Source organism: Hippopotamus amphibius, chromosome 10 (assembly GCF_030028045.1).
Source record: "Hippopotamus amphibius kiboko isolate mHipAmp2 chromosome 10, mHipAmp2.hap2, whole genome shotgun sequence".
In the NCBI taxonomy this organism is placed as follows: domain Eukaryota; kingdom Metazoa; phylum Chordata; class Mammalia; order Artiodactyla; family Hippopotamidae; genus Hippopotamus; species Hippopotamus amphibius.
This window is the reverse complement of record NC_080195.1, coordinates 30613482-30639106: the sequence shown is the minus strand read 5'-3', so window position 1 is coordinate 30639106 and position 25625 is coordinate 30613482. Positions and strand designations below refer to the sequence as shown.

Below are 25625 nucleotides of genomic sequence, written 5' to 3'. Positions count from 1 at the left end.
CCTGGAAAACAAGGAACCCACGACATCGCCGTAAGTATCAACCGTAGTAAGGGTGAGAGGGAGAAACAGAGAAACAGAAAATTCAATGTATTAGATAGATAGAATATAAATGTATATTAAATGAAGATAGTAATATAGCTGCATACCATAAATCAAATCGGGGAATACTTTTCAGTATTGTAAGTTATATCATAGACATGGTAAATTTGTCATTTAAAATATTTCTTGCAGTGCTATCTTTTCTATTTTTTCTAATAATGCTGAATTCTTTAGCATTTGTGTATTCAAAACATTGATTGCAAATAAATTATTGATACATGATAGAACTCTACTTCAACATAAGTGTACCCTCATGCCATCTGTTGAATTAACCGTCATTTTTAACTTGATTGATCCTACAGGTGACTTTTCCCCCTTTATTTATTCTTCCAGAGTAATTATCTTTGATGGACAGGAACAACGGAAAAGAAAACGTACATGCATTGCCTGATTACCTGGGATTCAAAACCTGCACAATTATAGCTTTCACCTGTCAAGAAGAGATAGACGTTTTCATATATAGCATAATACCGAAAATAACTTATTTGTAAGGAATGCATGCTTATGAGTTCTTTTAGTACTTATATTTTATTTTTAAAGTTATCTCAGATTACTTCTTTTAGTCTGTAGGCATTAACCCTGTTAATGAGTAGGCATGAGATAAGGAAAGTTTATAACACACACAATACCATGATTACAGGCCAATGTTACATTTTAAATTGCAATGGTATGTAGTTATGTTATAGTCTCATGGTCTATAACCAACCAAAAGACAATAATAAAAAAAAATTTTAAAGATTTGGGAAAAATTTCACCTATATGCTGCTTACAAAAGACACAATTTCAGTTATGTAAAAGCTCAAAGTAAAAGACAGATATATCTACCATAGAACTTTATGCAAAAGAAAGCTTGATAGACTTTAACACAAAAAGCATTAGTGGATGTAAAGAGGAACATATCATCATGCAGAAGGTAAATCTAAGAGAAAGCTACAGTAATACAAATGTGTGAGTTGGGGTTCTCCAGAGAAACAGAAACAGTAGGAGTTACGTAGATAGATGGGTGGCGGGAGGGCTGAGGAGATTTGTTATAGAGATTGGCTCCCATGGTTATGGAGGCCAAGAAGTCCCAAGATCTACCATCTGCAAGCTGGGGAATCGGGAAAGGACTGGTAGTGTAATTCAGTGTGAGTCTGAAGGTCTGAGAAATGGAGGGGGGCAGAATAATGTTAAGTCCCAACCTGAGTCCAAAAACCTGAGGACCAGGAGAGCCAATGGATGGCCGAGGATAGGAGAAGGTGAACGTCTCAGCTCAGGCAGAGAGCAAATTGACCTTCCTCTACCTTTTTGTTCTACTCAAGCCCTCAGCAGATTGAGTGATGCCCCGTCGAACTGGTGAGGGTAGCGTCCTTCACTCAGTCTAATGATTCAAATACTAATCTCTTCCCAAGATGCACAGACACACCCAGAAATAATGTTTTACCAGACATTTGGACATCCCTCAGTTGACACATACAATTAACCATGACGTCTCCCCCTTGTCAACTTGGCACCATAGCATCTCCTTAAGCCATACTTAATCTCCAAATAAAGGCCATAAATCTGCCTAAAATGATATAACTATCCTGCATACAAAATACCCTAATTCCTTTCCCGAAGCGGAGATAAAATCCTTGAGTGATGTTTACTCTTCTCCTAATATTTTATAACTTGAATACTATGATGTCAAATTAAAAATGTTTAAATACTTAAGTCAATATGTCTTATGTTACATGATAAAGGAATAAGAGAGGAAAGAAAACAAAGATATTTGCTTAGTATCTGTTTATATACAGACAAATGTATTCATAACGAAATAAGGAGAACATACTCATGTAATTAGTCTGCATTTCTGTAACTGGTCACATGGTTGTAGCTGGTATCTATAACTACCTTCTTCTGCTACCCACTCTGCATTCTCTTTGACTTCATCAAGCACCTGAGCTGCCGTGGTGACCCAAAGCTTCCTTTCTGAAAGGTCTGTATCATTAGTAGTGCTTTCTGGATTGAGTTGTAGTTCTTTGTTGACCCTAATTACAGAGCATGGTACTGCTAGGAGACATTCCACAGGATTTCCTGTACATGCTCTTCTTTACCTCCATTGTTGAGTAGTAGTCCAGTTTCCCTGTGGTAGTCAAGATGATCAGCCACAGTCAATACCTTACCTCCCTTGTTTTCCTATTGAGTCAGAGGTATGAGAAACCAAAATGGCTATGCAGCAGTCTTAATTTCGATTAAAGGCATCACTGCTTTGTTTCCTGGTGAAAGCATTATTCCCTCTGGGAGTAAGACCTCTAGGCCAACAGACCTTAAAGTCCTAGAAACAGGAAGCAAAAATTTTGCTAGTGGGTTACCTGGGGTAATAGTGAGTGATACCACTCCTATTTCCACCCTTCAATTCCTGGACCCATGAATCCTGGCTATTGGAGAAACAGGATCGTATATCGAACACCGATTCAGAGCATATACAGTCTTCTGGAGAACCTTGCCCCAGCCCTGAAAAATACTGCCACCTAGCCAGCACTGCAGCTGAGTGTTCACAAGGCCATTCCACTATTCTCTCAAGCCAGCAGCTTCAGGATGGTGGGGAATGAGTGAATTCCATGAGCCCAGCGCCATTGCTACAATTCTTCTGCTGTGAAGTCAGGTCCTTGATTGGAAGCAATGCTGGGTAGAATGCTATGATGGTGGGTAAGTCATTCTGTAAGTCAATGGATGGCAGTTTGGACAGAAGCATTGCATATAGGGAAGGTAAATCAGAACCCAGAATGTCTATCCCAATAAGGGAATAATCCTGTCCCTTCCTTGATGGAAGTGGCCCAATCTGTAACCAACCTGCCAGCAGGTAGCTGGCTGATCATCCCAGAGAATGGTGCCGTATCTCAGGCTCGGCACTGGCCTATGCTGCTGGAAGGTTAGGCACTCAGCCGTGGTGCTGCCAAGCTGGGCTTGGTGAGTGGACGTCCACGTGGCTAAGCCCATACTGCCACCAGAATCACTTTGTTCATGAGCCCATTGGGTGATAACAGACATGGCTAGGAAAGAGGCTGACTAGTATCTACAAAAAGGGGTCATCCTCTCCACCTGATTTTTAAAATTGTCCTCTGCGGAGATCACCCTTCAGTGGACATTCACATGGAACACAAACACCTTCATGTTTCTTGCCCATTCTTAGAGGTCTAGCCACAGACTCCTCCCCCAAAGATTTTTGTCATCAATTTCCCATTCATGTTCCTTCCAAGTCCCTGATCATCCAGCCAAGTCCTTAGCTACAGCCCAGAATTGCTACGTGATCACACGTCTGGCGATTTCTGCTTCCAAGCACATTGCACAAGCAGGTTCACTGCCTGAAATTCTGCCCCTTTCATAGAATTTCCTTTCACCGCTATCCTTCAAGGATTCCAAGAGAGAGGTTGTAGTGCTACTGCTCTCCACTTTCTGGTGGTGCCTGCATATCCGGCAGAATTATCTGTAAATGAGGCCGAAGTCTTCTCTTCCTCTGTCGACTGCTTGCAGGGAACTCCTTATGAGCCCATAAAGGCAAGCTGATAGAAGGCATTGTAGTGGAAGTCAGGACTAGAGGCATTTGTGCCACTTCCTGTAACTTATCTGTGCCTTCAGGGCCTGCTTGGGACTGATCACATATTTATCATTTCCATTTGATGATGGAAGGTTTCTGTGCAGCCCAAGTTTATGACCTGGTGCTCAGAAAACACCCGGTTCACGATCAACAGCTGGAGTTGCATCGTAACTCGGTGGTCTACGATCAGGTGTTCAGTCTCTACTAAGGCTCTACCCGTAGCTAGCCAAAAGTTGTTTTTTTGGAAAAGGAAAAGGTTATCTTTACGTTCTGGCAGGGCTTTTCTCCATAATCCTAATGGCCCACAATGTGATGCACACATGCAGCCTGACAAAGGCTCCAAACAGCCCCCGTATTCGCGACTTCCCACTTCAAGTACCACTGGATCAACTGGATGATGTGGCCCCAGTGGCAGAACAGCTTGCACTGGACCTGTTGCAGAGCCTTCTCTTGCTCTGGGCCCTACACAAAACTAGCAGCTTTATGGGTCATTTGGTAAAGGGGTTGGAGTAACACACCCAGATGTAGAATACGCTGTCTCCAAAGTCCAAAGAAGCCCACTAGGTATTGTACTTCTTTCCTGGTTGTAGGGCTGTCCAGACTCAAAAATGTATCCTTCACCTCAGAAAAAACATCTCAACAAGCACCACACCACTGATCTCCGATAAAGTGAAGTAGAAATAGAGATAGATGGCCCCAAATTTTAGCTGGATTTATTTCCCACCTTCTGACAGCAGATGTCTTACCAGTAAGTCTAGAGCAGCTGCTACTTCTCACTCACGAGGTCCAATCAGCATCAGGTGATCAATGTAATAGACTAGCATGATATCTTGTAAAAGGTAAAGGTGATCAAGATCTGTATTAGAACATAGGGCTGGAGAGTTCATAGACCCCAGGTAGGTAGGACAGTGAAGGTGTATTGCTGACTTTGCCTGCTGAAAACAATTGCTGCACACCAGGAACCCGAGGATGTGTTAATTTGCTCAAGCAATGAAACCACATCTGGAACAGCAGATGCAGTTGGAGTCACCACCCGGTTAAGCTTAATGCGATCCATGGTTATTCACCAAAATCCATCCTTCTTCTGCGCAGGCTAAATAGAGTTGAATGAGTACGTGGTGGGAACCACCAGCCCTACATCTTTCAAGTCCTTGATGGTGACACTAACCCCTGAATCTCTTTCGCTAAATTAAATCGAAGGAGGTTGGACATTTACAGTTTGCTCATTGTGGCCATTTTTGGTCCATATTTCAGCCAACCAAACAACTAGAGCTCTTTTAACTCCTACGCTGCAGCATTGAAGGCAGAATCTCTTCGTAGTAAGCCCGTATCAATACGTTTGGCTTGATCTAAGTTTATATTCCTTCCACTATCATCCCACACCCTTAATATCCCTTCCCACAGAATTTCTCTAGATGTCTGCTTATATAAATTAGAAAACTCAATTCTTTTGGAGTGTAGTTCAGCTCACCTTCAGGAATCTGCTTGGACTGAGTCTAGTTATAGGTCTAGAAGCAAAGAAGGATGATGGGGGTCGGTCCTGAGAAGAATCGCAGTGTCTTGCAAGGAACCTGCCTCAGGGGAGTCCACGACCATTTCCTCAGGGTTAATTCCCTCAACTTGAGGTGGAAAGGCTGATACCACTGTGGGTGGAGATAGCACTGTGGGTGGAAAGGTCATTCCACTGGGGTTGGGGAGAATACTTTTGCCAAAGATTGGGAGGCCAATTTCAATGAGGCTTGGGAGGCCTCTTCCACAGTGAGGACTCATCAGGGTTCAGGGGCTCAGTGTCCCTATAGCTTCATCAGGCTATTCCAACACATCCCCATCCCAACTTACAGGGTCTCATTCTTCCCCAATGAATGCCCTCACTTTGACAACAGACACCTTGGGAGGCTAGAGGGTCAACTTGCGTTATAACTCAGCCAATTACAGGATGAGGTTCTCCATTTAATTTTCAGCAATTTCAGCCCTGGGGCTGTAGGAGATAAGTCCTGTCTTCAGAGCCAACCTAGAAGCCTTTAGGTCATTTATGCAACACTTGACTTGGGAATTCAGATCTTTGAGCTTATCGTTTTCTTTCACTGTTGTCTGGCAACACTAGGAGAAATCAACCAATGTTATTATATTCCCTAATTTTCCAAAAATGTTCAAAATTATCATATAGAGTCCCATAGCTCCTTTCTTCTTATAAGTGGCTGATTAGAAGTAGTCAAAGCAGATATTTTGCATTTTATTTATTTATGTATTTACTTATTTATTGGCTGTGTTGGGACTTTGTTGCAGTGGGCGGGCTTTCTCTAGTGGTGGCGAGAGGGGGTTACTCCTTGTTGCGGTGTGCAGGCTTCTCATTGTGGTGGCTTCTCGTTGCAGAGCATGGGGCTCTAGATATGCGGGCTTCAGTAGTTGCAGCACATGGGCTTAGTAGTTGTGGCTTGCAGGCTCTAGAGCACAGGCTCAGTAGTTGTGGCGCACGGGCTTAGTTGCTCTGAGACATGTGGCATCTTCCCGGACCAGGGATGGAACCCATGTCCCCTGCATTGGCAGGTGGATTCTTAACCACTGTGCCACCAGGGAAGTCCCTATCAGTGCTCTTTTTACTACTGAAAATAGAGTCAATGGCATCTTTAAACTTAATCAGATTATAAAGCCACTTCCAGGAATCCCAAAACCAATTCAGAAAACCCATCTTTTAAGTCCCCAAATTTGTATTAGTCAGTGTTCTCCAGAGAAACAGGACAAACAGGAGATAGATAGGTAGATATATATACACATACATATGTATACAGAGAGACAGAGACAGAGAAACAGAGAGAGACAGAGAGAGAGAGAGAGGGATGAGATTTATTATAGGATTGGCTCACGTGGTTATGGAGGCCAGGAAATCCCACAATCTGCCATGTGCAAGCTGGGGAACCAGGACAGCTGGCGATGAACTCAGCCCAAGTCTGAAAGTCTAGAATGCGATCGGGGGTGGTGACAGTATACGTCTCCATCTGAAATCCAGGAGTGCTGACGTCTGAAAGCAGGAGAAAACAGAAGTCTCAGATCAAGCATAGAGCAAATTCACTCTTCCCCGGGTTTTTATTCTATTCGGGAGCTCAGTGGATGAGACGCCGCCCGCCAGCTTTGCTGAGAGTGGTCTTTACTCAGTCTTTTTTTTTAATTTTTTAAAAATTGTAATAATATTTTAAATGGTACACTCCATTTGTAGTTATTACAAAGTATTGGCCACATGCCCCGTGTTGTACAATACATCCTTGTAGCCTCATACCCAGTATTTTCTACCTCCCTCTCCCTCACCCTATATTGCCCCTCCCCCCATGATAGGTTTTTTTTTTTTTTAAGCTCTTTATTGGAATATAATTGTTTTACACAGTTGTGCCAGTTTTTGAGGTATACCAAAGTGAATCAGCTGTATTTGGATGCTTATATCTTCCAGAGACAGCCTCACAGAAATACTCAGAAATAAAGTTATTAGCTCTCTGGGCCTCCCTTAGCCCAGTTAAGGTGACATGTAAAATTAAAAGTCACAACAAATTACAATATTTTATAAGTTTTAATAGAACTTCAACATACATAATACAAAAGCAAATAATGTCAGAAAAAAATTAGAAAAATCAACAAATATAGTGAGGGATTTGAAAAATATGATGAAGACACATGACCTACCTCATATGGAGGGCAGTATACCCAACAAATGCAAAATATACAGTTTAAATACATACAAAAGATTTAATGATATATACCAGATGCTTAGGTATACAACTCAACCAATTTCCATGGCTGAAATATTTCAGATTATGTTCTCTAAGTAAAGTTAAGACAAACACAAAAATATAAAAATCCCCCAATATTTGATATAAGCAATACTTTTCTAAATAATCCATGGATCAAAGAAGAAAACTCATTGAAAAGTATTTTTTGGTACATACTAAAAAATACTAAAGAAAAATGCATGACATAGGTAGGTCTTGCTTAGAGGGAACCCAAGTCATCTGAAAACTTTTGACACAAATAATAATGAATCTATAATAAGGAATAGAAAGGAGTATTATTTGAGCTAAACTGAGGACAACAGCCCAAGAGCCAGCCTCGCAACAGATCTGAGGAACTGCTCCACTGAAGATGGGTTTCACTACGGTCCTGTATCTCACCAGAATAAAGAGCGTAACCAAACATGACGGGTAACTTCCTTCAAGGTTTCAGAAGAGACAGATGTAGTATGATACAGTGAAACAGCAGGACCCTGGTGTCTGGGAAGGGAACTGTTAACATAGGCTCCAGAGAAAGAGAGTTATTTATGAGGGTGGGTCAAAAATGATCCACACTCCGGTTATATTAAAACTTCTGTTGGCCACAGAGCCACCCTCGTATTCTAATCTTTGAAATGGACCTTCTTTACCTTAACAGTGAAAGCAGATGTGCTGCATGCGTTTGACAGGCCACAGGTCAAGCTGTTTTTCTCCCCACAAAGTTAAAAATCCCTCTCATCTCTCAAGTCCCTGGAGCACTCCCTCCTATGAAGCGGACGTTATCAGTGCATTTATAGGCTACGGCTTGGTTGGGAAAGGACAGGGAGTGGCCATAACTCCACAACATATGATGATTTGGGTGTCTGCAGAGGAAAACAAACCCTTCAGGGGTGCAGACCTGAATGTCTGTCTCACGTCCTTGAAGGACAGCACTTTTCCTAGTTCTTGAACAATGAGGGGACTTTAGACCATGATGTTGACAATTAAGCGTATAAAGCTCTACAACATGTTTAACAAGATGCTCATGTATGGTGCTGCTGACACCATCAGAGGGTCGCACTCAACGGGCCAGGTCACTATTTGCCCAGTACCCACAGGTGGGTTGAATTGGATTGACCAATTGATGGGATATTTCCTTCCTACCACTCACATTCCCTTTCCGTGCTGTTTAAGGGCCATAGTCTGAAACAGGGCACTGGTGGGTGAAGTTGTATGTAGAGTTTATCCCTATATAAGAGACAGGATATCTGGTGTGATTATGCCGGAGTGGGGGGGGGAGGTGGCGTTCTCAGGGCACGTGACACAAAATCCGTCTGAGCAGTTTCACGTAGCCTTACCCCGTGGCCACAGGCCAGTTGTGTGGGGGAGTCAGGTTAAAGCACTGCAGTGCTCCCTGGAAGGTGCAAGTGTGACTAACAGAGGTTGAGGGGGTGGGGATTGTCCCCGATCTAGATCGTTAGTTACCATTGGAACTGTCAGGTTTGGGGAAATGCAAGAGGGGGGCCAGTTGCCAGGTCGGGGTGTTGATAACATACCCAGTATTCTTTTAAATGATCCCCATGGGATATGATTCCGGAAATGCTGAAAAGTGAGTTTTCTTGTCATTGTCCCCTAGTTACAGGGACCAGTAAGGTAGACTAGTCGGGAGGAACATTTCTGTGGTGGAGTGTGTCCCTTAAACCCAGCAGGGACAAAGGGGTTCCCTCCCTGGCCTGGGAGGGAAAGAACAAATCCGTAGAGTGAAAGCAGGAGTACAAGGGCAGGAAGGGCACACAGGAGTGCAATACACCATTTTGCTTATCTGTCGAGGGCGCCCGTCTTTTGAACAGATGTCTCAGCTTTTTCCACTGACTCGCAGGTGTACTGTTCTTCTGTTGTGACCTGCGGGGTTTCTGGAGGTAAAAGCTTTAGTCCGGACAAATGCACCCAACGAGATCTCCCTTGCCGTTTGACAGAAGAGAGGGTGGCTAAAATTACTTTATAGGGGCCCTTCCATTTTGGCAATAGTTGGTCTTCGGGGGACCCCTCTTTTCAGGTGTTAGGAAGAACTTGTCCCCGGAGTTGCTGCTTTTTTTTCCCCTCAGATCTTTATTGGAGTATAATTATTTTACAATGTCATGCAGTTTCTGCTGTACAACAAAGTGAATCAGCTGTATTTACACATATATCCCCACATCCCCTCCCTCTTGAGCCTCCCTCCCCTCCTCCCTATTCCACCCCTCTAGGTTGTCACCAAGCACCGAGCTGATCTCCCTGTGCTATGCAGCAGCTTCCCGCTAGCCATCTGTGTTACAGTGGGTAGTGTGTACATGTCTATGCGACTCTCTCACGTCGTCCCAGCCTCCCCTTCCCCCTCCCCATGTCCTCAGTTCTCTACGACTGCGTCTTTATGTAGGGAGTGCAAAAGGTAGCACGTTGGCCAGGGCTCAGGAGTCTCTGGGCAGAGCTTTGCTAAGGTTTTCTTTAATGGAGGGTTCATTTTCCCTGCCTTCCCTGAAGACTGGGGCTGCCGGGAGGTGTGCAGCTTGCAGTCTACCCCTAGGGCCCTTGTGAGCCCCTCTGTGGTTCCGGCTATAGAAGGCGGCCCATCATCACTCTGGAGGGATTTTGGAAGTCCAAACTGACGAGTATTTTTGTTTTAAAAAAAAAAGGGCTTACAGACTTGCATGGTCTTTTCAGATCAGGTGGGGAAGGCTTCAACCCATCTGGTGAAAGTATCAATGAACAAAAGAAGGCATTTGTTTCCTGATCTTGGGCACATTCGGGTGGGATCTAACTGCCAGTCCTCCCCTGGGTATATACGTCCCTCGGCATTGAACTGTCCTGAGTAGCAGAGAGGGGTTGGATGGGCCTGCAGGTTGTTACGGGCACACAGATCACAGGAAGGGTTACGTTCCACTTTCTTGTGAGCCCTTTCCCTGAAAAAGCCTTTCGCATCAAGTCCCGTGGTGCATCCCTCCCGCAGTGGGTGGCACTATGTTAGCGCTTAGTGAGATTCCGTTGCTGGGCCTCAGGGACTAGAACCTTATCCTCCTTTTTATACCAGCCGGTGCGTCCTCTCTCATCGCCCAATTTCCTGGCACTTTTGTGTTCCTTTGGGGAAGGCTGGGGGTTTCGGGGGTGGGGCAGTCACTGGGGCCATAACCTGCTGAGGCTCTGACAACTGAGCTGCCCCTTTTGCAGTGTGATCAGCTTTGTGGTTCCCTAGGCTCACAAAAGAGCCGGCCCTCAGCTGGGCTTTACAGTGGACTACTGCCCCCTGGGCCAGGAGCTGCACTGCTTCTGTCCACAAAAGAGCGAAAATCAAATCTTTATGTTTTAAGGGGGGAATTTCTAGTGGTTAACGTTCCTCTTTCTTTCCAAATGGCAGAATGAGCACGCAGCATGTGGAATCCATATTTAGAGTCAGTAAAAATATTTAACTTCTGTTCCTTCCTTAATGACAAAGCTCTCATTCGTGCAATTAGTTCAGCCTTCTGGGCATGTCTCCGGTGGCAGGGCCTTGGCTTCTATGACTTCATCTAGACCGACTACGATACACCCTGCCTTTCGGGTTCCCATTTCTACAAAACTGCTCCCATCAGTAAATCATTCGACCTCAAGGCTGTCAAGAGGCTCATCTGGAAGATCAGACCTGCTGGAGTAAGTTTGTTCTATGGTCTCTATACAGTGAGGCACGAAGTCTCCTCTCCCGACCACTGGAAGCAGAGTTGCTGGGTTCAGGGTTCGGCGCACCTTAAGGTATGTCAGGGGTGTCCATTAGGAGGGCCTGATATTTTGTTAATCTTCTTCCAGTCAAAAAATGATGTCCTTTGACCTCCAGCACAGATTGTACCCAATGAGGGGTTAGCGCATCTAAGTGTTGCCCCAGGGTGAGCTTGGAAGCATCGTTAACCAACATGGCTGTTGTGTTCTCCAGTTGTGTTGAGAAGTAAGTCACTGGTCTCTGATCTGGCCCCAGCTTTTGGGTCAGGACTGCTAGTGTTGTCCCTGACCTCTCATCAACGAATCAGATAAAGGGCTGGTCCACATGTAGAAGCCCCAGGGCTGGCGCTCTGCTCAACTCAGTCTTTAGAGCCTCAAAGGCCCGCAGTGGTTCCTGTTTCATTGAAGGGGTTCTCTTTCTTCTCCCCTTAGAGCCTCATATAGGGGTTTTGCTCTAAGGCCATAATTTGGAATCCAGATATGCCGGAACCCAACCATCCCGAGAACGCCTCAGAGCTGCCTCTTTGTGGTCGGAGATGGTGATGCACTAATTGCTGGTTTTGATCTATGGTCAGGGCTGTCACGCCCCTGGAGTCAAAATAAATCCTGAATACGGAGGCCCATTGCTGTAAGAGCTGAGCCTTTGTTGGGGGAGACATTACATCCCGATATTCCTCTTTAGGCTTCTGAACGGGGAGGATCGGGGTGTTTCAAGGAGATTGGCAGGGACTGATGAGTCCCTGTCTTAAAAATTTGGTGAGCAGCGGTTTCATCCCCCGCAGGGCCTCAGGGTTTAAAGGATATTGTCTCTTCCAGGGGTATTTTTCCCAAGGTTTTAGTCTTATTTCTATCAGGGGAACACGTTTTGCCATTCCTGGCACCAAGGTATCCCCAAATCCAGCACTTAATTGTTTTTGAATTTGGGGGGACAGTTTTTAATTTGCTTGGGGAGTATTGTGCTGGCCAGCAGGTGGCTCAGCTGGGGCTGCTACTAGATGCCTTCTCTGTTTGAATTCTCCACCTCCTTGGACTTCGCCCTGTCCAAAGAATATACTAGCTCCTAATTTATTTAGCCGGTCTCTTTGGAGGAGGGGCACAGGGCATTTTGGCGTGTACAGAAAGAAGTAATGAGAACAGATCCGACTCTACAGGCAAGGGGATGCGTCAGTCACCTCCGCTTTGGTGTCCATCAACTCCCATCACAGGAGAGTCAGGGTTGGAGAGGGGCCAGCTGGCCCAGTCGAAACAGAGCTCCAGTGTCTACAAGAAATCCAGTTCTCCTACCTGCCACGTCGAGGGTGACCCGAAGCTTTGCTGGAGTCATGAGGATGGATGGAGTGGGATCTGAAGCCAGGCAGGAGCTTGGGTCCAGTCAGTGGGTGTGCAGGAATCTCTCATCAGAGAGATTCACAAGCAACTGGGAGGAGGCTCCCCCTTCCAATCCACCCCCTCCCTGCCCCGCTTCCGACCAAAGGCACACTTGTTTGGGTGCAGGCAGCTTATTGGCCATTGGCCCAGCCTTCTCGGTCCTCCAGTGTCCCCTTGAGGTGGCGGGTGGATCAGAGCATCACAAAAGCTGCACTTTCTGTATCAGCCTCTTATCCTCATCGGCCTCTTCTGTTAAGTCTCGATCGTTGTAGACCTTGAAGGCCTCCTCTACCAAGGCTGACAGTGGGGTCTGGGGCCCAGCCTCAAGCTTTTGTAAATTTCTCCTGCTATCAGGAGGGGCCTGGGCAATAAAATCATGGCCAATAGTGTCCTCGCCTCTGTGGATGCAGGGTCTGCATGAATGCCTCTGCCATCCGGCTCAGGAAGACTGCCAGGTTCTCACCTTTTTCCTGTGTAACCTCTCGGACCTTATAATTTGTAGGCTTCACCATATATCTTTTCATTCCTTTGGAGAGACAAGTAATATAATGTCTCCTCCTAGCCTGGCCTAGTGCGGGTCACGTTCTGGGACTGTATCCCCGCCCACCTGATAAATGTGGTGGAGCAGATCGGTGGCCAGTAGGCTATCCGCATGTTCCCTGGACTTGCTCAGTATACGCTCCTTTTCATCCGGGATGCAATACAGGCCAGAATAACCATGATGTCCTGCCAGGCATGTCATGACTGTCAACCCCAGGCATGTCATGAATTCATCCCTAAACTCATCAGGGCTCTCTGAGAACCTGCCAGACCTCTCCTTACAGATTCCTGTCCCCCTTCAAGAAGGGGACATGCACTCTAGTACTCCCTCCGTTCCCATCAGCTACTTCCTGCAGGGGGTAAAGGGCTTGTGGGGCAAAAGTGGGGGCTGTCTTTGAAGCTGTTTGGAGCCCCATTGTGGAAAGCACTGGGGGCTCCAATCTGGGGGTTTCTGATTTGACAGGGTAAGATGGGAGTCCGAGGGCTGAAGATGATGAAAGGGAAGAAGTGGGGGCCTGAGAAGGGGGTTCGGTGTGCCGGTGGCAAGCCGGCGGTTGAAAGCCGAGGTCCTGGGGAAGGTCTGGCTCCGATGCTCTTGGAGGCAGCACAAGAATAGAAGCTCCACACACAGGACAGGAACTCCTCAGTCAGGAGCTTGATAAAGTCTCGTAAAGGCCTGCACATATGGATCTCTCCCCATTTTGGAGACTTCTAAGGTCCAGTTGTAAACTGGTGTTAAAGTCAAGGGATCCATTCTGTGGCCACTTCTCATCACCAGAGGCATATTGGTGCCAGGCTGCGTTGCAAATGAAAATGGGCTTTTTCCTTTTTTAAACCATCTAATTTAAACTGTCTCCAATCGTTAAGAATGCAACCCAGAGGAGAATCTTTGGGGATTCCCTGGGCGTTTCCCGTGTTTACATATAAATCCAGGACTCATGACTAGAGACCCTGGGGAGTGGAGGCTTTAGTGGAACCACCGAGGGGATCACAGAATCCCTTCCCCAGAGTGAGTGCCACAGACAAGGAGTCTCCAGGATGAAGGAGACAGGAGTGCAGGCGTGAGGACCAAGGGAGAGGAAAAGAGAGGAGGGACAGAAAAGACTGAGAAGGAGAAAGAGAGAGAGAGAGAGAGATTGCCTTCACAACACGCCCCCTGCGGGTGTCTCTTCAGGCTGCAGCTCTTGCTATTCCAGAAAAGGCCAGTGAAGGAGGCAGCACCCTGTCCACCGCCCACTAGAGTGATCAAGCCTGGAAAACCAGCCAGTTGTACGCTGTCTGAGGGACCCTAACCCACAGGTGGGACTCCCACCCACACGAACACTAGTATATAGAAATCTGACACTTCAGCTCATTACCAACGGGACTTCTCTTGGCGGCAGAAAAATAAAGATGAGAATATTGGGCCGACGGGACTTCCAGCCACTGCACAATATGAGGTCTGATCCTCTCTCGCCCTCAGAAATCTCCCATCAGGGAGAGCCCGCTGGACAAGGATCTGCACGGTGTGATGCAAGCCTCTCCCACCCCTGCTTGTCATCGTCAAGGTGAGCCACTGCCGGCCAGAGGGAGCAGGTCTCCCATGCTGAGAGGAGTGATGCTATAGCCGCCCAGCATCACTCTCTCAGGATAGGACAGACGTAGGAAAGGGCAGAGAGAGGAGAAGCAGACAGCTATCAGGAGGGGAGATAGGACAAAGGGGAGGGGGACAGTACTGTCTGAAGGAGGGGACTGAGGCCCCCAGGGGCCCAGAAGGCAGACTTACTAAATGTGGTGGCAGTTGGGATTTTGGTCTTTTTGTGTCTTGTTCATAATTTGCCCCAACTGTGCACACAGGCATTTGTTTTCAGTCCGTGCTCCATTACTCTGGGAGAAACTTTAACTGCCAATATTGACACTGATGACAGGTTTACTTTTAAAGTAGTTCATGATTTTGGAATGTCGTGGAAGCAACGTGGTTTCCTTACTTCTAATAGAAATAAAAATTTAAATAGCCCCTATGTTCACGAATTATTAGCTGCAAAACTTTTGCCTGATACTTTAGCTATTATGATGATTCTGGGGAATTCTCTTGCTGGTATTTCTGCAAGGAATGCTGCCTTTAAAGGGACCAACAGCAGCCGAACCTTTGTCATGGTCCAAAGGGATATTTCCCCAATGATAACAGAAAAACTGGCTAGAGAAGCTCAACAATTGGCCTCAAAAAAAGAGGGGAGGGAGATTTAAAATTAAACATTTCATTTTGATAAAAGAGAGAAAGCTATGGTTTGGACCGATTAATTGCCTTTCAGATCCACATTTACTTTTCACTACCTGCTCTGCAATGACGGATTCAACTCAACATTTTCTCCATTACAGTGAGCGCAGTGGTAAAACTTGCCTGTAGAGGGTACCAGAGGTACACTGATGGAAGAACAGGCTCCTCTGGTGTGTACTGCTTCACTTTTGCTTTTCTCTGCTGCACAGGGAGTTAGCAGTCTCAGTGTGTGAGGACATCCAATGACGCTTTATTCTAGGTGCTCACACCCCCGGAGTATGTTGTCCCTAGGTGACCTTGCTGGCCTCCCTTGGCCCAGCAAACACATTCTAGTGACCCTCCTGATACAGCGTCATGTACATCAGGTCTTGCTTCTGCGGCACTGTCTCGACAGACTCTGTTCAGCCCTGTGACCGCTGTGGCTTACCTGCACCCATCCTGATTCAGCCACTATGCACCCCAGCCCTTCAGCACGAAGTGGCCCTGGTTTTCTCAGCGACATTGGCTGGGGGTGTGTTTCCTGCTTTCTCGATGTCTGTGGACCACCTCTGGCCTGAGCCCGAGTAGGCAGAAATCACACCCTCTCCACTGGGGTCTGAACCTCAGCCTTGGAGGGTGGCCATTCTTCCAAATGTATCCTTCCTTGGGGACTTTCCTCAGACCTAGGATACCTGTAGAGTTCTCTTGATATCTTTAAAATTGCTTTCCAGTGGAGCTTATTATTAAACTTCCTATTTAAATTACTGTGTTATTCCTGTCTCCTGATTGGACCCAGACTAGTATATGGCCACAGGCACAAGCTAAAGGAGAAGCACTAGTGCTACTGTGCTGGGTAACATAGGAGTCTGACTTTATGACTCGGCAGACCATGATAATCAGTTCAGATGTACGGCCACCTGGTGTCCCGTGGTCAAATATTCCATCTCTCCTAGAGCTCAGTAACACACTGCTATTTCTCAAAAGATATATAATTATCTGTTGTGGATGACAGACAAAATTAGGTCCATGACTTTGAAAAGAACCTATGCAAGTTAAGTGGCCCTGATGCTTTTGCTTCCTTAGCTTGATGGCAAATCTCCTCCTGGTAAACAGGAATCTGAACACACCAAAGCGGGTATACAGCTTTCGAAGAGAAGCAGCAACGACAGAAAGACTGGTTTCAACTCCTATCTGAGTAAGTGCCACTAGGACAGTCACCAGCTAGCTGAAATCTAGCAGCTCTGCAAGGAAGGAGGAAGGTGCGGGGGGCGGGATGCACAGAGAAGATGCAGGTCAACCTGAAGAGCAGTAAGGAAAAGGGGTGCTCCTTAGCCTGGGGTTGAGGCACAACTGGCAGCCCCTCAGGGCTTTATGGGCTGAGGGTCTTGGGCAGCTTTTTCCTGATTCAGACCCTTTTCTGCATTCAAGTTAGAGTAGATAGGGTAGACGTTGGAACTGAAAATACAGAGAAAATGCCAGACATACTTCAGGTGATTCAGGTGCAGATGATTTATTAGTTCACACTTTAAACCCTCAGCAGTGACAACAAAGGGGAGGGAGAAATATGTTTTTCGTTCCTTCTTGGTTTAGGCCAGTTTCTGGTGATTTATTTGGTACTATCCTCTCTTCATGCCAATAAAATATGGTTAGAGACTGTTACTGTAAGGGAAAACAAGACAGAGCACAACACAAAATAACAGTGTTACTCTTTTTTTTTTTTTTTTTTTTTCTGAGCCCACATGTTTCTAACACAAGTAATTTATTTAAAGGGCATGGAAAATTGAACTGAAGAGAAAGGATCGAGAAAACAAAAACTGATTCCAGAAAAAAACAATCATCTGTTACTTCAACTGCAAATATTCTTAGTCTTGTAATAGAGTGGCTTCCTAAAATATCCTAAGTGTTTATTTTTGAACTATTTAGGTCAATAAAGCAAAGTGCCTTTAAATTTCCATTCTAAGTATTGTATAAACTGATTTTAATTTAGAATAAAAAAGAAAAACCTGTGTACAATCACATTTTATGAAAGATAAAAACAAAAGCATACATGCACACACACGTCTGTATATCTATGTATTGAAATATTTTAACAGTGACCATCCTAGGTGCTAAGATTAATGATTTTTTTTATTCTTTTGCATATTTTTAAATGAATGTTTCTTACTTGTCACTACTATATTAAGAAGCAGAATGATTCACACACTCACAAGCACATACAATTTATTGAATAAATCAAAAGAGGAGAGTCGAGGCAAGATTTGGGCATTCTAAGCTCTTTGGACCGAAAAGGAGCTTACTGTCATTAAAATCTAAAATAATCCTTCAGAATTATGAATAACGAAAATGGTTAAGCATAAAATAAAATCAAAATGTTTGTTGCAAACCTCAGCACAAAACTGAAACTGATAAAATATTTTTGGAACCAAGAAATTAATGTTTAAAAAACAGGAATTTATTAATAGTAGCCTAGGTCTAAAATCCCAACTTACATAACAGAAAAATCAGTGGAGAGAGATATGGGAGAAGATAAATGTACATGAAGCACTCCTCATAGTAAAGGGAGTCTCACAAATGTCTCTGACCCCTTATTATTATATTATACATTTTTCTTTCTATACTACACTCACTTAAAGAAACTGCTCATTTCTAAATGGCAGAGTGGAAAATAAAGAAAATTCAATATGATAGAAAAAGAAAGTAAAATTTAAGGTATGTTGTGACTCAGAAAGCACTTCACTCAAATTTCCAATTGACTAAAAATAACAAAGTTATGAAAGTTACAACTTGATACAAATGGGTTCGTGGTGATCATTACAACCAGGTAACTTGGCAGTAGACATCAAAAACCAAGAGTGTACACGTTATATTTATGCTTTGATCCATCTCTCTTCTAGGGATTTACCCTGAGGCTTAATTGTTCCAAATGTATATCCAATAAACATCCATATAAGGATGTTTATTACTGGGTGTTGGTAATAATGAAAAACTGGAAGTAGCTTAACTATTCATAATAATGGATTTTTTTAATGTTATTTTTCATTTTAAGTTGAATACTATTTGTCACAAAATGATGATTTAGGCCTAGATTTTAACATATAAAATTTTCCCATAACAGTCTCTAAGAAAAAAAAAAAAAGTATATGTAATTTTATGTTTTTTTCTTTAGAAATAATTTTACGAATATATACATCTAAATTGTAAATGGAACTTTTCTTTGGGTATTGTGATTATGGGAAATTTATCTTTAATTCATATACCTACCAAGGTATTTGAGATATTTTAATAAATATTTGATAATCATTAAAAATCAGGAAGATGTTTTTTGAAAATAAAAAACTCTATATTTTAATTCATTGCTAGTTAGTTCTAAAGTTTACCTGTTTATCTCTACTTTCCTTTCATGTGAATTTCAGACTCTTTTTCTCAATTTTTCCTATGCTTATACATAAAAAATATTTTGACTCAGTTTATGTTAAATATACAGAAGCTTACCTATACATAGATTATTGATATTTGAAAAGAAAAGAATAAGATTTAAAGTTAAAAGTATAAAAAAAGAAGTAAAGACAAGCTGATTCAAGTTAAATATAAAAGGAAAGAAAAATATTTTAGGTAATTAGACTCAAAATATGGAAAATCTCCTTTGTCAGAATTCTAGGAAATAAATGTTTAGTTAGTTATAATACAAATATAAACTTTAAGCATGATAGTTTTAAAAGTGAAAATGAAAATAATACATTTAATTGAAAACTGATAGCTTTAGAAGATGTTAAACTGCTGAACTGTAGTAAAAGTATTAAAGTAATAAAATATATGCTCCTGCCTGCAGTATATGTGAGAGTCCTTGTTGCTTGATATTATAACAAACCCTCGATGTTGCCTGTTCTTTCAATATTAGCCACTCTTATAGGCATATGGGGACATTTTTATTTTAATTTGTCTTTTTCTGATGATTAATGATGTTGAGCAATTTTTCACGTTCTGAGCTCCTTCGATATCATCTTTTGTGAAGCGTCTTTTCAAATATTTTGCCTGTTAGCCTTCCCTAAGTTTTGTTATTGGTGCAGGGATTCCGTACATATTCTGAGTATGAGTCCTTTATTGGAAATATGTATTACAAATACCTTCTCTCACACTGTGGCTTCCCTTTTCCCTTTCATAAGGGTGTCTTTTGTGAAGCAAAACTTTCGAAGTTTTTAAAAATTTTATTCTATTGTGGTTAAGAATACTTAACTGAGATCTACTCTCTTAAAATTTTAAGCATACAGCACAACATTGTTAACAATAGGATCAATGTTGTAAACAGATCTCTAGCTTTTGCATGATTGAGACTTCTTTCTCACTGATTAGCAACATCCCACTTTCCCCTCATCCCAGCCTGAAGCAACCACCGTCCTTCTCTCAGTTCTAGGAGCTTCACTACTTGAGATAAGCGGAGTTAGGAGGTTATTTGTCCTTCTGTAACTGGCTTAATTCACTCAGCATAATGTCCTCAAGGCTCATCTATGTTGTCACACAGCAGGATTTCCTTCTTTTCTATGGCTGAACAACATTCCATTGTATGTATATACCACAATTTCCTTATCCATTCATCCAATGATGGATGTTTAGCTTGTATCCACATCTTGGCTATTGTAAGTAGTGCTGCAACAAACATGAAAATGCTAACATTGCTTTGGGATCCTGATTTCAATTCTTTCAGAAAAATTCTCAGAAGTAGGATTGCTGGGTCACAGTAGTTCTATTTTTAATTATTTGAGGAAACTCCAACAATTTTGCACAGTGGCTACAACATTTTGCATTCCCAACAACATTGTACAATGACCCCAGTTTCTCATCCTTGCCTTGACTTTTGTGGGGTTTTTAAAATAATAACCATTCTAACAGGTGTTACCTCATGTAGTATTTATTTATTTGTTTATTGGCTGCATTGGGCCTTCGTTGCTGCACACAGGCTTTCTGTAATTGCGGTGAGTAGGGGCTACTCTTCATTGCAGTGCGCAGGCTTCTTGTTACAGTGGCTTCTCTTCTTGCGGAGCATGGGTTCTAGGTGCATGGGCTTCAGTAGTTGTGGCTTGCAGGCTCCAGATTGCAGGTTCAGTAGTGGTGCATGGGCTTAGTTGCTCTGCAGCATATGGGATCTTCCTGGACCAGGGCTCGAACCCATCTCCCCTGCATTGGCAGGCAGATTCTTAACCACTGTGCTACCAGGGAAGCCCCCTCATGTGGTTTTTATTTGAATTTCCCTGATGATTAGTGATTTGAACTATCTTTTCCTATATCTGTTGGTCATAAGTATGGTATTTTGAGAGAAGCATCTATTCAAGTCTTTAGCCCATTTTAAAATCAAGTATTAACTTTTCTGGTATTGATGGTAGGAGTACCTTACATGTTTTGGTTATTAATCCTTTATCTGACACATAGTTTACAACTATCTTCCCTCATTCCATAGGATGCTCTTTCATTCTAGTAAATATTTCCCTTGCTGTGCAGAAGCTTTTTAGTTCAATGGAGCTCACTTGTCTATTTTTTGCTTTTGTTGCCTGTACTTTTGGTATCAATCCAAAACTTCACTGTAAAGACCAAAGATATGAAGCATTCCCCCTATGTTTTCTTCTAGGAGTTTTACAGTTTGGAATCACATTTAAGATTTTAATCCATTTTGAGTTAATTTCTGTGTACGGTGTAAGGTAAGGTTTCAATTTCATCCTTTTGCATGCAGATACCCAATTTTGCCTGCACCATTTCCCATTGTGTATTCTTGGCACCCTTTTCAAAGATCATTTGACCATATGTGTGAGGGTTGAATCCTGGGCTCTCTATTCCATTCCATTTGTCTTTAATCTGTCTTTATAACAGTACCATACTGTTTTAATTACAGTAGCTTTACAATATATTTTATTTTAATTTTTAATTTTAATTAATAAATTTATTTATTGGCTGTGTTGGGTCTTCGTTGCTGCACACAGGCTTTCTCTAGTTGTGGTGAGCAGGGGCTACTCTTCATTGTGGTGCACAGGCTCCTCGTTGCAGTGGCTTCTCTTGTTGTGGAGCACAGGCTCTAGGTGCATGGGCTTCAGTAGCTGCGGCACATGGGCTCAATAGTTGTGGCTCACAGGCTTAGTTGCTCCGTGGCATGTGGGATCTTCCTGGGGCAGGGATCGAACCTGTGTCCACTGCATTGGCAGGTGGATTCTTAACCACTGTGCCACCTGGGAAGTCTCTGCAATATATTTTAAAATCAGGAAGTATGAACCCTCCAGCTTTGTTCTTTCTCAAAATGTTTTGGCTATTGAAGGGTCCTTTGTGGTTCCACATAAATTTTAGAATTTTTTTATATTTCTGTGAAAAATGCCATTGGAATTTTGATAGGGATTTCATTGAATTTGTAGATAACTTTGAGTAGTATGAATATTTTCACAATATTAATTGTTTCAGTCCATGAACACAGGATCTCTTTCCATTTGTTTGTGTGTTGTTTAATTTCTTTGACTGATTTCTTATAGTTATCAGTACAAAAGTCTTTCACCTTCTTAGTTAACATTATTCCTAAGTACTTTATTTTTGATGTAATTAACTATGGGATTTTTTCCCAAAATTCAATTTAAGGTAACTTATTTTAGTACAGTGTATAGAAATGTAACTGATATGCAGCCATATCACCTGCAATGACAATATTTCCTCTTCATTTCCGGTATGTCTACTTTTTTTCTTACCTTATTTTACTGGCTAGGATCACCCATATGATGTTAAAAAATAATGTTCACAATGAGCATACTCCTGCTCTCAGGGAGGAAACATGCACCATTTCACCACTAACTACAACTTCTGCTGCACTATAATGTTCCCTTTATCACACTGAAGTAGCTTCCTTTATCACCAGTTAACTGGGAATTTTTATAATGAAAGGGTATTTTTTCCTTCACCTATAGAAATGATCATATAATTTTTCTCCTTTTTGTTTAATATGGTGAATTACATTACATTGACTTTCTAAATTTAAACCAACATTTTATTCCTAGATCACCTTTCTCCTCCATGGCTATGACATATTATCCTTTACAGTATTACCTGGATTTACTTGGAAATGTTTTATTTAGAGTTGTTGCATCTCTAATGAGAACTGATCTATAATCTTCCTTTCTCTCAACAGTATTGCCTTTGTCAAGTTTTGGTGTTAAAGTTAAATTAGCCTCATGGAAAAACTTGGTAAGTGCTTCTTCTCTTTATAGTCTCCAGATGAGTATGTCTAAGATTGGTATTACCTCTTCCTTATGTATTCCGAGAATGTAATACTTTGAATCACTGTTCCCAATTCTTCTTTTCCTGGTGTGTGATTATTCACCCCTGGGTTCTGCCATATTACTCTGTAGTGCCTCCTATTAGAGTGAGTGCACTATATTACACACGTCCTGTTACTGACGTTGAGTTTGGTAATTGCGACTTTGTTTGTCTAATGCAATATAAGATAATACAATTGAGCAAGTTTTGCTTTTATTTGGTTTGGTTCCTATATTCCTGATGCCTGGCATAAAAAGATTATACCCAAGCAGCAACTTTGTGAGAAAGTTTTAAATTACAGTTTCCAGATCTTTAGTAGATATACTTTTATTTATATTTTCAATTTATCCCTATTCCATTTTGGGAAAGATAGAAAAATGAATTTTTGAAAGAATGCATGTAGTTCATCTAAAAATTTAAACTTATTGATTTTTGGTTCTTCTTGTTGTCCTCTTTTTTTCTAATGTCCTAAAGATCCAAAATATGCAACTTTATTACCTGATAGTCATCATTTACTTTCTTTCTCTTTTTATTTTGAAACTTTGCCTAATTTTTATCAATTATATTAATCTTTTCAAAGAATCATCCTTTGTCTTTGCTTTTTTCTGTTATTTTTTTCCTGTTTATTTTCATTTATTTCTGCTCTTTCCTTAATTATTTCTTTCCATCCTCTGTCTTTGAGGGCAATTAGTTCTTTGTCTATATTTTTGGTAAAGATTATAATGAAAAAACACATATGATTATTCTCTGCCCTATAATATGTATTTCACTGTGATTAAAAGAACTGAAGTATAGTCTTGGCTAGGGAGAATACACATGCCTACTTTTTGTAGAACTTGAAAACAGTCTGCCTTGACAATAGGATTAGGATAGTGACTGTCTATACTTAATAGTGCTTCTCTTAAAATTAGAAATCCCCTCAGTTCAGACATGCATCTTAACATTTGTTACATGAATATCATAGTGTGCAACTCTGTACTGGAAGGACAAAGAGAGAACTTGAAAATCATCTTAGATGCTATATGAAATAGTCTCTCCTTTTATATTCCATCTGTCATTTGGTAAGGAACATTTTCATATATTGATAATAAAGAGGGAATATCTAATTTTATAAAATCTTGTACTTGATTATTCCATAGTGTGATCTCTAAATTAACACTCCCAGATGAATTAAGACAATAAAGTGAATGAAAATTCCAAGGCTCTATCTTATTAACAATTTTTTTCTGAGATAATAGTATAACTATAAGCATATCTGACATTTTTATAATATCAGTCCTCTTTTTTTATGTGGCAGTAAAATATCATCAAGATATAAGTGCTTTTTACCAAACCTCAAAAAAAAAAAGAATCTTAAAATTTATGTGGTCATAAATGCTAGTTTGAGTGCACAAAAATCACTCCTTTGGTGTAGGTCAGGGAGGAGAGGTTGAGACATCAGGAAACCAGGTTTTATTGTTTAGTATTATATGTAAAATCACCTACAATGGGAACCATAAAGAATATATGAACAAATGTTTTGGTTTGAAATTAACAATTTTTAAGTGCTCCTTAAACAATGGTCAGAAGGTATGATGCAGAATGGTTCATCACTCATTCTGTACTCACCTTACACTGGGGGACAACTTGCTGTTACTGCTGCTTTCTTCCGACACAGATCTATAACATCAATAAAGTTAATTTTAAATAAGTGGGGAAATTTAAAAACCTTGAACAATTAAGTGACTATTTGAATGAAGAATGTTCTTCAAAGAAACAGAGTGATTCACTAAATAAAATGTCTCCGTCCAGCAAAACAAAACAAAACAAATAAAACGGTTAGTCTCAACACTAGAACATATGCCATCAGCCACCTTGCTTTGTCGATTCAATCTTCTCATCCTCATTTTACATTTACTCAAGTATATATGGTATAAGCCCACATTTTTACAGACAGGCCCCCTGATTCTATGATATCCCTAACTTCTCAGCCCAAATTAGGCCAAAACAAAAATCTCAGTTAACTTTTCCATGTATTTCTACAGATTTCTTTCATCCTCTCATAACATATCCTCACATCTTCTCTTCTTATCACTTCTTGGAAGGTAAAACTAGAGGTAAATATCTCTGTGGGAAAATACTGTGAATTATGAGTAAGGGGCTCAATAATGATGTTTAAACAGTTCTGTAACTGATTATAGATAATCTGGTGATTTCACGTATTTATTTGGTATACCCAAAAGTTTATGATACATTGGAAAGCTATTATGTCACATTTTGTAGACTTACAGAGAATAATTTTAAGAACATAAAGGTTAAATCCCTTGCTCAAGATATAGTTATCAAGATATGCAAGATTTAGGAGTTGAAACCAGGTTTTCTGAGGCTAAACATAATTTTCTCCCCATTTCATGATGCTTCCTCCTGTCTGCTAACCTGATTATTATGAATTACACATGTAATTTCTAATTGAGAAATGCCTGGACAAATCAGCAATATCGACAATTAGGAAAATAAATATTATGCAGGCAGGTTCATAGATATTATCTCTAGTTGAGTGGGGTGTTCTAATAAAGTTATTTGCCACTGGTCTGAGGATTTAGATCTTAGTTAGTTAGTTAGTTAGTTAGTTAAGTGGTTTTTAAATGCAGTCTCACGGATAATATGACTATCTAGGCAGGATTAAGAGGCTGAATAAACCTCCGCAATACCCTTGGCATCCATGTCTCCTCCTCAAGTGATGCTGGCAGTAAAACGAATGAGTAAAATTGGAGAAAACATGAAGGACACCAAGCCAGTTTGAAATGTATCCCTGGGCCTCTCCTCATATTGTTTTACCTATAGTCTTAGTTTATTCCTGATGAAACCTGAATACTTTTTTCTTGACTTCTTTAATATAATAAAAATAAAAACATATATACCTGTCACTTTCAGGTTCTCCTCTGTAGCACAGCTCTCTTATTTTACTCTGCTTTATTATTATAACAGCAGCAGTAATGATGAACACAGGTAGAGAAATGAAGAAAATGAGTTGAAATCTGTGTTTTGGATGACTGAGAGATCTTCCCCTCAAAAGCTTTTTACCTAGAATAGAAAGCATCCA

The 25625-nt window shown here is 41.7% G+C and overlaps 1 protein-coding gene across 1 annotated transcript in view; it reads right to left on the bottom strand.

Moving 5' to 3' along the window:
* Positions 1 to 2289: 2289 nt before the first annotated feature.
* Positions 2290 to 25625, bottom strand: part of LOC130830142 (disintegrin and metalloproteinase domain-containing protein 5-like) — a 132960-nt gene continuing 109624 nt past the window's right edge. The window contains exons 19-22 of the mRNA XM_057697152.1: positions 25444 to 25606; positions 24152 to 24202; positions 16657 to 16717; positions 2290 to 2370 (exon numbers count right to left, since the gene is read on the bottom strand). Of these exons, the coding sequence (XP_057553135.1) occupies positions 2290 to 2370; positions 16657 to 16717; positions 24152 to 24202; positions 25444 to 25606 (356 nt within the window). The remainder of the gene's footprint in view (positions 2371 to 16656; positions 16718 to 24151; positions 24203 to 25443; positions 25607 to 25625) is intronic.